The sequence below is a fragment of the Pristis pectinata genome, chromosome 12 (genome assembly GCF_009764475.1).
Source record: "Pristis pectinata isolate sPriPec2 chromosome 12, sPriPec2.1.pri, whole genome shotgun sequence".
In the NCBI taxonomy this organism is placed as follows: Eukaryota; Metazoa; Chordata; class Chondrichthyes; order Rhinopristiformes; family Pristidae; genus Pristis; species Pristis pectinata.
The window spans coordinates 43663698-43679964 of NC_067416.1; the positions used below are offsets into that span (position 1 = coordinate 43663698).

Sequence of the window (16267 nt, forward strand, 5' to 3'; positions counted from 1 at the left end):
GGCTCTCAACAGCTCAGAAAATATTAGAAAAATAAATGAAAGAGACAGAAAATGCTGGAGATGATCAGTAGATCAAGCGGAGAGAAACAAAGTTAATGCTTCAGGTCAACGTCCTCTAATCAGAAATAAAGAATCAGTCACACGGTACAGAAACAGGCCCTTCGGCCCACCATCAACCATCCATTTACAGTAAACCTACACTAATCCCACTTTTTGTTTATTTTCCTAACAACTCCCCTCAGGTTCTACCACTCAGTTACATACAAGGGACAACTTAAAGGGGTCAATTAACCTACCAGCCCACACGTCTGGGATATGGGAGGAAACTGGAACACCCAGAGGAAATCCACACAGTCACAGGGAGAACGTGCAAACTCTGCTCAGACAGCACCCAAGGTCAGGACTGAATCCAAGTTACTGGAACAGTGAACTGCACCACCGGGCCGCCCAAGAGTTCATTTGTCCAGAAAGGATAAAAAAAAATAAGCAGCAGATGTTTAGTTGCAAATGTTGAGTTCACAAGAAAATATCAAAGCCACGAGTGAAGAGAATTTTAAATCACTGAGAAAGGCACTGCTGTACCTCCTTGTATACCATTTTTGGCACATATCCACCTGACACCAAGTATATAGCTCCCTGAGAACGGCGTCACAGGTAGACAGGGTGGTGATGAAGGCATTTGGCACGCTGGCCTTTATCGGTCAAGGCACTGAGTAGAGGAGTTGGGACATTATGTTGCAGTTGTACAAGATGGTGAGACCATACTTGGAGTTTTGTGTACAGTTTTGGTCGCCCTGTTATAGGAAAGACATCATGAAACTAGAAAGAGCAGAGAGAATTTACAAGGGTGCTGTCAGGACTCGAGGGAGCGGTTCAGCAGTCTAGGACTTTATTCCTTGGAAAAAGGGGTGAAAAAAATCACATCCCTTGGTGACTTCATTGATCAATTCACGTGAGGCACAAAACTGAGCCAGGGATGAGGATACATGCGCAAGTTCAAGAACACATGCACAGAAAATGGAACTTGGACAGAATTTGTTCTAATTGTGTTCTTTCTTATAAAAATAGTGTATAATTTATGTTTAATAGGAAATTGAGGGGTGATCTAATAGAGGTGTATAAAATCACGACGGTTACAGACAGTGTGAATGCACAGTCTTTTTCCCAGGGAAGAGGAACTAAAAACTAGAGGGAATAGGTTCAAGGTGAGAGGTGAAAGATTTAAAAGGGACCTGAGGGGCAACTTCTTAACGTAGAGGGTGGTATGTATATGGAATGAGCTACGACTCTATGACAGTTAAATCGTGGTCTACAAATCAGAGAACACCTCCTCCATTCTCTACCCCAAAATTTTGAAAAGCTTAGACATATCCTTTGCCCCAAGGTACCTCCCTCTTCCCTTCCACACAGAGCTTCTACATCCACTCACTTACCGGTCTTCTGCGGAGTGCATCCAGATGTTTTTGGAGCCCCCCTTGCTATCAACTGCATGTGCCTCCAGAACACAGAGGAGATACCAGTGTGCAAAGTACTGCAGATGCATAGGTTCCAAGTGCTGAACTTCCTGCTGCAGAATAGGTCTCACATCTGTGGGCACAAAACATCCCTCCATCTCTTGCTCCACTGCCCTGCAGAATAATAATAAACTTAACTTGTAACTCAGTGCCTGTTTCACAGACGCCTGCAGTATTTGCTTCATAATTCTTTATTTCTGCATACTGTACATTCATCAACCTTGAAGTTTCATTGCTTCATACGGGAAAAAAAAATTATATTCCTAGATGACTTCATTGATAAAGTCACGTGGGGAACAAAACTGAGCCAGGGATGAGGATGCATGCGCAAGTTCAAGAACACAGGCACAGAAAATTGAACTTGGACAGAATTTGTTCTAATTATGTTCTTTATCATTAAAAATTGTGTATAATTTATGTTTTTCTTGTCAATGTTACATATCTGATGCCATGTGCCGGTGATGCTGCTGCAAGTACATTTTTCACTGCACCTGTGCATACATGCACTTGTGCATATGACAATAAACTCGACTTTGAATTGCCAAGGGTACAATTGCACCAAAAGCATTGCCAAAACCACAGAATGAGGGTCAATGGCTCAGTGTAACAGGAAAACTTCTGATAGAAGTACAAGACTATATGATATGATAAAAGCATATAAGATTACGAGAGGCACAGATAGCATTGATAGTCAAAACCTTTCTCCAGTGATAGGAGTATCATAAACAAGAGAGCACAGGTTTAAGATAACAGGAAGGAGTTTTAAAGGGGATCTGAGGGGCAAGTTTTTTTTTATTTAATGTGGTTGATATCTGGAACATGTAGCCAGATACAATTACTACATTTAAGAGGTATTAAGACAGACTCTTAAATAGACAGGGTATATTTGCCCGAATGCGGGCAAATGAGATTAGTGTAAATAGACAAAAAGTTTGGCATCGACACAGTGGGCCAAAGGGTCTGGTTTTGTGCTGTACAGCCCTGTGACTAATATTACACAGCCACAGCTCAGTACACAGCAATCTCATCTTTGAGTCACAAGTTTGGGTTCAAGTCCCACTCCAAAGAACTGAATAAAATAAAAAACCAAATCAGATAGACATCTTTCAAGAGATGGGCATAAAAATACCTTAATGAAACTGGGAAAGCTATTCCCAGTTTAATTTACTCCCCCAAGTAATATCACTGTAACACTAAATCACCTGGCCACTATCACAATGCTGTTTGTGGGAACTTGCTGAGTACAAACTGATTGTCAAATTTCCAACATTATACAAATATATGAATTAACACCAGGATAGGCCACTCAGAGACCAGAGCTTGCTCCACCATTTAATAAGGTCAGGGCTGATCTAATTGTAACTACAACTTCATTTTCCCATCTCCCCACACCATTGATTATCAAGAATTTATCTATCTCTGACTTAAAAACATTCAAAGACTCTGCTTCCAACACCTTTGAGGAAGAGTGTTTCAAAGATTCATGATATGCCAAGAGAAACAAAACAAAAATCACCTCATCTTTGTTAAATGGGTGACCCATTATTTTTAAATAGTGATCCTAGGTTCTAGATTCTCCCACAAGAGGATACATCTTTTCCACATCTATCCTGTAAAGATTCCTCAGAATCCTATGTTTCAATCAACTCCCCTCTCATTCTAAAATTCAGCCTAGCCTGTCGAACCTTTCTTCATAAGATAAGGAACCCACTCCTGGTATTTTGCTAATCAACTTTTACTGAACTACTTCCAATATATTGATACCCTCCCTTAAATAAGGAGCCCAATACTGTATCTCGTACTCCAAAAAGAGTCCCACCAATGCCCTATATCTTTGAAGCACATGCTTATTAATGATAACATTATTCATTTTCCTAATCACTTGCAGTAGCTGCCTATTAGCCTTTTTCAAATCAAGAACAAGGACACTCAGATCCTTCTGCATCTCTGAGCTCTGCACCTTCTGACCATTTAGAAAATATGCTTTTTAATTTTCCTGTCAAAATGGATCCTTTCGTATTTTGCCACATTATATTTCATTTGCCAGAGCTATGCCCACACATTTAACCTATCACTATAAACTCCCTGTATCTTCTTCAGAATTTACTTTCCTTCCCATCATTGTCTTTGACTCATCAAGCATGGAAACAAGTCCACCAAGCCTGTGCCAACTATCAAACACCAAAATTATACTAATCCTATTTTGTTCTCTCCACTTTCCCCTCAACTCCTCCCAGATTCTACCACTCACTTACACACAAGGGGCAATTTACAATGGTCATTTAACCAAACAACTTGCATATCTTGAGGATGTGGGAGGGAACCAGAGGAAACCCACAGAGTCATAGGGAGAACATGAAAACTTGACAGGCAGTGCAGAAAGTTGGGATTGAACCCAGGTCAGTGGAACAGCAAGGTTGTGCTCTGCTAGCTGTGTCACTTGTGCCATCTTGTGTCATCCACAAATTTAGCAATCATATCTTCAGTGCCATCATCCAAGCCATTTGTATAAATGGCAAAAAGTTGACGTGTCAGCATAGCTTACTGTGGCAGGACTCATTACATCTCTCCTGAAAGAAAAAGATCCATTTACAGTCAATCTTGTATCCACACCAATGTTACCTCCTACATCGTGAGCTTTAAGTTTTTGCAACAACCCTTGGTGGAGAATGTATCAAATCCTTCTGCAGATCTTAGGACATCCACTGGTTTCCCCACTGACCACAACACCATTAGACAAAGGAGCAGAAGTCGGCCCTTCAGCCCATCGAGTCTGCTCCGCCATTCTATCATGAGCTGATCCATTCTCCCACTTAGCCCCACTCCCCCACCTTCTCACCATAACCTTTGATGCCCTGGCTACTCAGATACTTATCAATCTCTGCCTTAAATACACCCAATGACTTTGCCTCCACAGCCAACCGTGGCAACAAATTCCACAGATTCACCACTCTCTGGCTAAAGAAATTTCTCCACATCTCTGTTCTGAATGGGCACCCTTCGATCCTGAAGTCGTGCCCTCTTGTACTAGACTCCCCTACCATGGAAAACAACTTTGCCACATATACTCTGTCCAGGCCTTTTAACATTCAAAATGTTTTTATGAGGTCCCCCCTCATTCTTCTGAACTCCGAGTACAGCCCAAGAGCTGTCAAATGTTCCTCATCTGTCAACCCTCTCATTCCTGTAATCATTCTAGTGAATCTTCTCTGAACCCTCTCCAATGTCAGCACATCCTTTCTTAAATAAGGAGCACAAAACTGCACACAGTACTCCAAGTGAGGTCTTACCAATGCCTTATAGAGCCTCAACATCACATCCCTGCTCTTATATTCTATTCCTCTAGAAATGAATGTCAACATTGCATTCACCTTCTTCACCACCGACTCAACCTGGAGGTTAACTTTTAGGGTATCCTGCACAAAGACTCCCAACTCCCTTTGCACCTCTGAATTTTGAATTTTCTCCCCATTTAAATAATAGTCTGCCCATTTATTTCTTCTACCAAAGTGCATGACCATACACTTTCCAACATTGTATTTCATTTGCCACTTCTTTGCCTATTCTCCTAGTCTATCTAAGTCTCTCTGCAGACTCTCCATTTCCTCAACACTACCCGCCCCTCTACCTATCTTTGTATCATCGGCAAACCTAGCCACAAAGCCATTTATTCCATAATCCAAATCGTTGATATACAATGTAAAAAGAAGCGGCCCCAACACTGACCCCTGCAACACCATTGTTTATTATAGTTTCTAACATATTCACTATGGCAAATGCTAAGCTAACTGGTTTGTTGTTTCCTGCTTTTGGAATAAAGGAATTACTTTTACTATTTTCCAGTTTAATGGAACTCTCTCCAAATCTAGGGATTATAGGAAAATTAAAAGCAATGCATGACAATCCAAAATAAAAATGCAGGTGCTAGAAATCTGAAATATAAACTGAAAATGCTACAAACAGGTCAGGCAGCATCTGCAGAAAGAAAAAGATTTAACTTTTCAGCTCAAAGACTGCATGAACATCAAATATCTCACCAGCCTCATATTTCAAGACCCTTGCATAAAGTCCATCGGGGCCTGGACACCTGTCAACTTTTGCTCAATACTACTAACCCTTCCAGTTCCAGATTTACAGCTATTTCGAGGATACTTGCATCCTCTTCAGTGAAGACTGACACAAAATCCTATTTAATTCATTACATCAGTACATCAAAGCACAGTACTCTCTGTGATGCATTTAAGGAAGTCAAGGCATCATGAGGGCTGCAGATATATGCAATCCTTTATTTTCCTTTCAAGATTGCATGTTACTGTACAACCGCTTTCAAATGCTACCCCAATAGCCACCTGTGATAGCTTCCCGATGCATTTCATTTTTTCAGTGCTCAAACAACTGGACAGTCTCTTGGGCTTTTAGGTATCACCCACTTGGGCTCCATCACTGGACATGCCTCCATATATTGAACTTGCCGTCATTTTTTGATATGACCCCAATGACAGGACGTACCTGCTGTATAAAGCACAGTTACGTCGCTGTGAGCAGAACCTGCAAGCCTGCTTGTCACCGATGATAGGAGGGAGCGGTGCAGGGTGTGCATTAGTTTTCTTCAACTCTGCCCAGTCTACGCCATTGGTTAAATAGAAAGCCAGTTGATTCCTTAGTTTCAACAATTCTAGGTAAAGAATGAAACAGGAACAGCTTTAGATAAAATACAAAAGCAAATGTTGTGGATGCTGGAAACCTGAAGGGAAAACTGAAGATGTTACACTTCTGCATTGCCTCATTTGTCACTTAACATTCCCTTCAACATGCTTTCCTCTCTGTTCTCCATTCCTGTTTTCCCTTTTTTGAAGCTTAAGTCCTATTTATCTCCAATGTTTCCCAGTTCTGATGCAAGGTCATTTACTTAAAATGTTAACTCTTTCCCTTGATACTGCCTGGCCTGCTTCATTTTAAAATTTAAAATTTTACTTACAGCGTGGTAACAAGCCCTTCCAGCCCAATGAGTCCGCGCCGCCCATTTTAAACCCAAATTAACCTACCCATACGTCTTTGCAATGTGGGAAGAAACCGGAGCACTCGGAGGAAACCCACGCAGACATGGGAGAACGTACAAACTCCTTACAGACAGCAACGGGAATTGAACCCTGATCGCTGGCGCTGTAATAGTGTCGCGCTAACCGCTACCAATATTTTCTGTTTTCATTTTAGAAATATTTCCAAAAGAAATTATTGATGACAACTGTGTGGTTGGTGCCCTGTGCTTTCAACAATTCTTAATTACCTATAATTTCCAACATTAGTTCCAACATCAGGAAACTACAGGCGTCAAACTACACTGAGTTTGACATCAGTGGTGGGTAAGTTACTGGAAGGGATTCTGAGGGACAAGCTCTACCAACATTTGGAGAGACAGAATCTGTTTTGGGACAGTCAACACAGCTTTGTATGTGGGAAGTCATATGTGACAAATCTCTTGGAGTCCTTCGAGGAGGTAACCAAGAGGGTAGATGAGGGTAGGGCAGTGGACATTGTCTATATGGACTTTAGCAAGGCCTTTGACAAGGTCCCTCATGGCAGGCTAGTCTAGGAGGTTAGATCACATGGGATCCAGGGGGAGATAGCAGATTGGATTCATAATTGGCTCAGCGGTAGGTAGCAGGATGTAATGGTCGAGGGTTGTTTCTCAGACCGTAGACCTGTGTCTAGTGGTGTGCCACAGGGGTCAGTGCTGGGACCTTTGATGTTTGTAATTTAAAGAAACATAGCACCATAGAAAACTACAGCACAGAAAACAGGCCATTCAGCCCTTCTAGTCTGTGCTGAAACATTATTCTGCTAGTCCCATTTACCTGCCACCAGCCCATACCCCTCCTGACCTCTCTCGTCCATGTATCTATCCAATTTACTCTTAAAAGTTAAGAGCGAGCCTGCATTTACCACATCAGATAGCAGCCCATTCCACACTCCCACCACTCTTTGAGTGAAGAAGTTCCCTCTAATATTCCCCCTAAACCTTTCCCCTTTCACCCTAAAGCCATGTCCTAAAACAATTTCCATTTCACCCTAAAACAATTTGGATGTGAATGTACAAGGCACGCTTAGTAAGTTTATGGATGATACTAAAATAGGTGGTGTTGTAGATAGTATAGGTTATGAAAAGTTACAGGGGGATCTTGATCAGCTGCGTATGTAGGCCGAGGACTGGCAAATTGCTTTCAATCCAGACAAATCTTAGGTATTGTACTTTGGGAGATCAGACCAGGGTAGGACTTATACAGTGAATGGTAGGGCCCTGGGGAGTGTTATGGAACAGAGGGACTTAGGAGTTCAGCTGCATAGTGCACTTAAGGCGGTATCACAGGTAGCCAGGGTGGTGAAGGCGGCGTTGCCTGGACTTGCGGGCCTGAGTCACAAGGAGAGGTTGTGTAGATAATGACTTTATTCCCCGAAACACAGGAGACTGAGGGGTGACCTGAGCAACACAGTTGGCATGGACGAGTTTGGCCGAAGGGCCTGTTTCCTTGTTGTAAGACTCTACAAGTCACAAGCCTCAAGTTTTTCAAGAAGTGAAAGCTTCCAGTGTTTCAGTTTGTAATAGTCATAGAGCCATACAGCACAGAAACAGGCCCTTTGGCCCAAATGGTCCATGCCAATCAAGATGCCCATCTAAGCTAGCCCCATACCCCTCTAAACCTTTCCTACCCATGTACCCATCCAAGTGCCTTTCAAATGTTCTTAATGTACCTACATCAACCACTTCCTATGGCAGCTCATTCCATATACAGACCACCTTCTGTTGCCCCTCAGGTCTCTCTTAAATCTTTTACCTCTCACCTTAAACCTATATCCTCTAGTTCTTGATTCCCCAACCCTGGGAAAGAGACTGTGCGCATTCACCATATCTATGTCCCTCATGATTTTATACACCTCCACAATATCACCCCTCATTCTCCTACCTCCCAATGAATAAAGTCCTCAACTGCTCAACCTCTCTCAAGTCCTGGTAAATTTTGTTTTTACACCTATCAAGGATGCCAGGTCCTCTGAACACCAACAACTTTCAATGCTTCAACACTTAAAAAAAAGCACATTTCCACTTTTTCTATTAAATTGGATATCCTCACATTTCCATATTATAATCCATCTCCCATTTCTTTGTCCATTCACTCAGCTTGTATCTATCCGCCCACATCTCCCCAAAGCCTTTCTCCATCCTCCTCACAATCCACATTGCCACACATCTTTGTATTTAGATACATTACATTTGAGCCCTTCTTCCAAATTACCAATATAGATTGTGAATAACTGAGCATCTAGTAGTGAAAAACCCAACTCGTCACAAACCTTCTACATAAAAATGACATATTTTTCTTATTCTAATGCTTACTGTTTTCTGGCCATTAACAAATTACCAATCCCTACCTTCCAATTCCACGTGCTCTAATTTTGATTAACAGCCTCTTCTGTGGCACTTTTTGTTTTGAAAGTCTTCCGAATTACCTATTACTTATTTTGCACAAATGTTTGTGAAATCAGTTTTATGGAGTTATAACTAGCAAAATAAGTCATGGGTAATCAGTGCATTTTCAGAAGACATTGTAATTTATATAATGCGCAGGTCGGCTAGTTGCTGTTGTAGTGCAGTTGATGGATACCAGTGTCTTCCAGTAGGTGGAATATTTAAGCCTTGAATCAGATGTTTATTTGGGATGTCTCTGTTCACCAAATGTTTCCAGATCTACATCATCGAAAGCAAGAGAAATGGAGCCAGGAAGGGCAGGACAGAAGTAAGGCCTAGAAGCGGCAGCGCCTATGGGGTCATTGAGAGTGAGACAGGCAAGGCCTAGAGGCATCAGCAAGACCAGCAGCACCTGGGGGATTGTTGAGAGCTAAATACAAAAGGTGTAGAGTGGGAGTAGCCATTTTCTGAGAGGCTATGAGGTTGAAGTGCAGCATTAGCCAGGAAGGCAAGTAGTGATCAGACAAGGATTTATCCCCCTCCTTCGTAAGGTATGCTCCTCCTACAGGATGTGGGAGATCAGGGACATTTCAGATGTCCCTGATGGGTATACCAGTGGGGAATGCTTCCAGCTGCAGCTACTGTCAGACTGCATTGGAATCACTCGGGAGTATCCAGGATATGGAAAATGTGGTAGATAGTACATTTAGCGAGTTGGGTCACGCCACAGGTACAGAAAGAAAGGAGATGGGCGACCACCACAAAGAACAGTTAAGGGGAGGCAAGTCGTGCAGGAGTTTGGGGGGATGGTCTCTCAGAGGAAAGCAGCAGCTGCCAAGCTTGTGGCACTATAGTTGGCTCTGACACACAGCATGGGAAGGAAAAGTCTAAGCAAGTGCCAGTGGTACGGGATTCATGAGGAGAACAGACAGGTGTTTTTGTAGCTAGGAGTAAGACTCCAGAATAGCCTGTTGCCTCCCTGGTGCCAGGATTAAGGACGTCTTGGATGGGGTGCATAACATTCTGAAAGGGGAGGAAGAACAGCCAGAGTACAGTACAGGAAAAGGCCCTTCAACCCACCACGTCCATGCTGACCTCTTTGTCCATCTACATTAATCTCATTCGCCCACATCTTTCTAAGCCCTATCTATGCGTCTTTCTAAATACAGTACCTCTTACACTTAATAATAGTATCTGATTTCATGACCACCTTTTCCAGATATCAACCACTCTCTGTGTGTAAAAAAATTATTCCTCAGATCCCCTTTAAAACTCCTTCCTCACACCTCAAACCTATGCCCCTTTTAATTCTCCTACCACAGGGAAAAAAAAATCAGCTCTCTTCCCAGTCTATGCCTCCCATATTCTTATATACTTATATATCTTCCTCTCAGCCTTCTCCACTCCAGAGAAAACAACCCCAGCCTCTCCGATCTCTTTCTATAAGTCTTCTAATCCAGGCAACACTTTGGTAAATCTCCTCTGCAATGCAATCACTTCATATAGTGTGGTGACCAGAACTGCACACAATACTCCCAAGTGTGGCCTAACCAGTGTTTTGTAAAGTCATAACATAGTGTCCCAACTTTTATATTCTGTGCCCTGACCTATGAAGGCAAGCACGCCATATGCCTTCCTCACTACCCTATTGATCTGTGTTGCTACATTCAGGGAACTATTGACTTGGACCCCAAGATCTCTCTGCTCATCAACATGCCTTAAGTTTACTACATATATCCTACCCCTTTTTGACTTCCCAAGATTCATCACCTCTCATTTGTTTGGGTTAAATTCTGTTGGCCAGCAGTCCACCCAACTTTCCAACTGATCTTTACCCTGTTATAGCCTTGGATGACCTTGCTTGCTATCCACAATACCACCAGGGCAACAGTTGGCCATCAAATATCTTTAAAGATGTGTAAACCACAATGGATCTGTATGCTTCCTCCTCTGGGAAAGACCATTCTCCTTCTTCAAATATCACTCAAGCAGAATCAGAGTTTCAGATGTTTACACATCTTTCAAGATGTTTGATGGCCCACCAGAACAGGGAGACAGGGTGAGAACCTTGTCAAAAGCCTACTTTCTCAAAAGCCATCATTTAGGTGAAACTCCCAGCATTGACACAATTCCAAATAGGATCCAAATCAAAGGCAAGCTAAATCGGGTACCTTTGCCCCATCTGATCATTTCCTTGTTGAACCCAAGAATGTCAAGGTTAACTATTGTGGCCCAACTGTTACTCTGGTGTCGGCTATCTCGCAGACACAAAACTGCATCCTGGCCTTATTTGTTGGGAAACGTATCGTTGGTTCTTTTCAACTCATTTGTTTGAAATGTCCACCGAGCCAGTTTTACCTTTACTTATTTCTCTTTAAATCATCTTAAGGTTCTTTGCGAGGTATTGGACCATATTTATTCTAGCTTCATGCGTGCCTTGCCAACTGGTCAAAATTAAGTTGTGAGAACTTAGTTGCTAACCTTCTACTATAGCCCAATCCTGTGCCCCTCATCCCTCACCTAATAACTACACATTACCTTCAAGCAGATGCGTTGCTGGATGGTGAACAGGAGAGTCAAAAGTCACCAGAAACAAAGTTCACCATCACTTGCTGCCCACACCCAGGATAGGAGAATTTCAACCTGATGTAAACAGGCTCTGAATGGATCAGTGAATCCCAAATGGCAAACACAGCAGATCATTTCACCATGTAACAAAAACTGTGGGTCAGTCCTAAGCATTTCCTAAACTGTTGATACCTCTCCTGTCCATGCGGTTGCCTGGTACTGGATACATGGCACCAGTCTTGAGGTAGAGGAGAAATCCAGCCTCAGGATCTTCCCTGAGTTCTTGGCTCAACAAAGTGTACAGAATAACCTAGAGGAAAGGAACATGAAGATTTACCTTTGTGCATCTAGTTTTAGGTCAATCAAGTTAAAGCAGTTTTAAACTCAAAATATCATTTACTGCATGAACACCATCACCTCTATTTGCCCATGTAAATGAACAGAGTCATACTGACTCCAATTCTGGCAGCAGCAGACACAGATTAAACATAGAACATAGGATACTACAGCAGTGGAACAGGCTGTTCGGCCCACAATGTTGTGTCAAACTAATTAAACTAGTAATTAAATGCCTAACTAAACTAAACACAATGTCCATGCTCCTCCATTCTCTGCACATTCATGAGCCTGTCTAAGAGCCTCTTAAACACCTCTATTGTATTTCCCTCCACCACTACCTCCGGCAGCACATTCCAGGCACCTACCACTCTCTGTGTGGGGGAAAAAAAAAACTTGCCCACACATCTCCTTTGAACTTACCACCCTCACATTAAATGCATGCCACCTAGTATTGGACATTTTGACCCTGGGAAAAACATACCGGCTCTCTACCTATGCCTCCCATAATCTCATAAACCTTTATCAGATCTCTCATCCTCCGCTGCTCCAGCAAAAACAACCCAAGTTTATTCAACCTCTCCTTATAGCACATGACCTCTAATCCAAGCAACATCCTGGTAAACCTCTTCGACACCCTCTCCAAAGCCTCCACATCATTCCTATAATGGGGAAACCAGAACTGAATGTAATACTCCAGATGCAGCCTACCCAGAGTTTTATAAAGCTGCAAAATAACTTCCTGACTCTTGAACTCAATGCCTCGAGGAATAAAGGCAAGCATGCCATACCCCTTCTTTACCACTCTATCAACCTATGCAGTCACTTTCAGGGAGCTATGGATTTGGACCCCAAGATCCCTCTATACAATGCTGTTAGGGATCTTGCCATTAACACAGTGTACTGTCCTTTCACATTAATCTCCCAAAGTGCAGCATCTCATATTTGGCCAGATTAGGTAGAGTACTACAGCATGGAAACAGGCCCTTCGGCCCATCTAGTCCATGCCGCCTGATCTTCTGCCTAGTTCCATCTACCTGCCCCCAGACCATATCCCTCCAAACCCCTCCCATCCATGGACCGATCCAAACTTCTCTTAAATGTTACAATTGAACCTGCATCCACCACTTCCACTGGCAGCTCGTTCCACACTCACACCACTCTCTGAGTGAAGAAGTTCCCCCTCAGATACCCCTTATATATTTCACCTTTCACCCTAAACCTATGTCCTCTAGTTCCAGTCTCACCCACACAATACTCTAAATTTGGCCTTGCCAACATCTTGTACAACTTCTTCATAAGGTCGATAGTCACAGTCTTTTTTCCCAGGGTTAGGGAGCCTAAACTAGAGGGTGTAGGTTTAAAGTGAGAGGGGAAAGATTTGAAGGGGACCTGAGAAGCATTAAACTCCATCTGCCATTTCTCCGCCCGCATCTGCAAGTGATCTATATCCCGCTGTATCCTTTGGCAATCTTCTACACTATCCATAACACCACCAATCTTTGTATTGTCTGCGAACCCACCCATCTACATTTTCATCCAAGTCATTTATATACATCACAAGCAGCAGAGGTCCCAGTACGGATCCCTGTCGAAAACCATTCGTCACAGACCTCTAGCCAGAGTAAGTCCCATTGACCACTACCCTTCATCTTCTATGGGCAAGCCAATTCTGAATCCAAACAGCCAATTCACTGTGGATCCCAAGTATCTCAATCTTCTGGATGAGCCTCCCATGAGGGACCTTGTCAAATGCCTTACTAAAATCCATGTGGACAACATCCACAGCTCTACCTTCATCAATCACCTTCTCAAAAAACTCAATCTAGTAAGATTGTTGAGGCAAGTGCAGCCAGTGAGTTTGCATACAATTTTATCATGTGTAGCAGACAGCATTGACGCAGATTCAATGAATCAATTCAAGGGAGAAGGACATAGGAGGATAGAGGAGCAGAAATAATTAGAGTGAGGAGAGACAGGAGTGGAACATAAATGGTGACGCAGACCTCCCAGGCCAAATGGTCTATTTCCGTGCTGAAGATTCTCTGTGTATGAGAACCAAAGAGATCCAAATCCCATCTGATGTCCTATTGAAAGAACACCCCTAGTAATCAAAAAGATAGCATTTGCTTTTCCCATGCCTAACCAATCGGGCAATCGAAACATTACACTTAACCATTTGTCTGTGACATTGAAGACGAGCTCCTCCTTCTAGGCCCACGCAGCCCTGGGACTCATTACTTGATGTTTGCTTGCTCCCATAAACTATTTCTTTCAAGAGAGGCAATATTCACTTCTATCGAGTTATAGTATTAGAAGAGATTACTCTTCCACTTGTAGCTATAGAAATGGGTAGCAACAAAAATTACAAAATCAAAATAGCGCAGGTGCTGGAAATGTGATGCAAAAACAGAAAGTGTTGGAAACATTCAGCTGGTACACGTAGAAAGAGAAACAGAGTTAATATTAGGTTGAAGACACTTTGCAGGACTGGAAAAGACAGAAAACCTTGCAGAGGTGGGGGGATAAGGCAAAGTCTGTAATAGGGTGAGTCCAAGTTAAATAGGATAATGAGGTAGTTAGATGCTGATTACACTTCTTTGTCTTTGTTATATGTCACCTAGCAGGTCAGGCTGCACTAACAAGGAGAAAAAAACTGAGGCAGTATCACAGATGGATGGCATGCAGCAGAAATTGCCTCATTTGATGCAGATAAAGAAGATGAAATACCTAACACTTCAAATTCCTGGGTGTTAACACCTTGAATGACCTATCCTGGGTCCAGCACATAGATGCAATTATGAAGAAGGCATACCAGTGCCTCTACTTTCTTAGAAGCTTAAGATGTGGCATGTCACCAAATACTCTTAACAAACATCTGCAGGTACTAATGATTGTACAAGAGGCCTCCTAATAGTCAACAGGAATTAGAGGTACAAGGATACAGGGAGATTGCAGAAAGTTGCAAAATAAAGGGGTTGTCATAGTAGGGGATTTTAATTTTCCTAATATAGACTGGGACTGCCATAATGCTAAGGGCTTAGATGGGGTGGAATTTGTTCAGTGTGATCAGGAAAGTTTCCTCAGACAATATATTGAAGGCCCTGCCAGGGAGAAGGCAAAGCTTGACCTACTCTTTTGAAATAGGGCAGGACAAGTGACTGAGGTGTCAGTAGGAGAGCACTTTGGGACCAGTGACCATAGTTCTATTAGTTTTAAATTAGTTATGGACAGCACAGTAGCATAATGCTATTACAGCGCCAGCGATCTGAATTCAATTCCCGCCGCTGTCTGTAAGCAGTTTGTACATTCTCCCGTTGACTGCATGGGTTTCCTCCCACATTCCAGACGTATGGGTTAGTAGGTTTTACATGGGTGTAATTGGGCAGCGCGGGCTCATTGGACCGGAAGGGCCTGTTACCATGCTGTATAAATAAAGTTTTAAAGTCTTTTTAAAGTTTTATGGAAAGGGTCAGATCTGGTACACAAGTTAAAGTTCAAAATTGGGGCAAGGTAAATTTTTACGGTATTAGACAGAAACCTGCAAAAGTTGATTGGAGTAGGTTGTTTGCAGGCAAAGGGATGTCTGGCAAGTGGGAGGCTTTTAAAAGTGAGATATTGAGAGAGTTCCAGATCTGCATGTTTCTGTTAGAGTGAAGGGCAAGGCTGGCAGGAGAAGGGAACCCTGGATGATGAGGGATATTGAGGCTCTGGTCAGGAAAAAGGAGGCAGCATGGGTCAGGTACAGGCAACTGGGATCAAGCCAATCCCTTGAGAAGTATAGGGGATGCAGGAGTATATTCAAGAAGGAAATCAGAAGGGCAAAAAGGGGGCATGAGATAGCTTTGGCACAGAAGATTAAGGAGAATCCAAGGAGATTGTGTAAGTATATTAGGGAAAAACAAGTAACTAGAGACAGAATAGAGCCCCTCAAAAGACCAAAGTGGATACCTTTGTGTGGAGCACAGGAGGTGGGCAACGTTCTATTTTTACCATGGAGCACTTGAAGACTTCAGAACTGAAGATAGATAATGGGGAGGTCTAGGGGATAGTCTGCATTACAGCAGAGGAGGTATTGGATATCTTAAAATGTATGATGGTAGATAATTCTCCAGGGCCTGATCAGGTATATTCAAGAACACTGTGGGAAGCTAGAGAAGAAGTTGCAGGACCCCTGGCTGAGATGCATGCATCATTGTTAGCAACAGGTGAAGTGCCAGAAGACTGGAGGGTGGCTAATGTTGTGCTTTTATGTAAGAAGGGCTGCAAAGAAAAACCTGGGAACTATAGATCATTAAGTCTAACATGTGTGGTAGTAAGTTACTAGAAGGGAATCTGAGGGATAAGATATACCAAGCATTTGAAAGACGGGTTGATTAGGAAT

General features: G+C 42.7%; 1 protein-coding gene across 1 annotated transcript in view; it reads right to left on the reverse strand.

Annotated features, from left to right (window-relative positions):
• dna2 (DNA replication helicase/nuclease 2) overlaps positions 1-16267 on the reverse strand; it is a 127290-nt gene that overhangs the window by 47619 nt on the left and 63404 nt on the right. Inside the window, exons 8-10 of the mRNA XM_052027435.1 lie at positions 11740-11857; positions 6024-6189; positions 1434-1628 (exon numbers count right to left, since the gene is read on the reverse strand). Coding sequence (XP_051883395.1) covers positions 1434-1628; positions 6024-6189; positions 11740-11857 — 479 coding nt within the window. The remainder of the gene's footprint in view (positions 1-1433; positions 1629-6023; positions 6190-11739; positions 11858-16267) is intronic.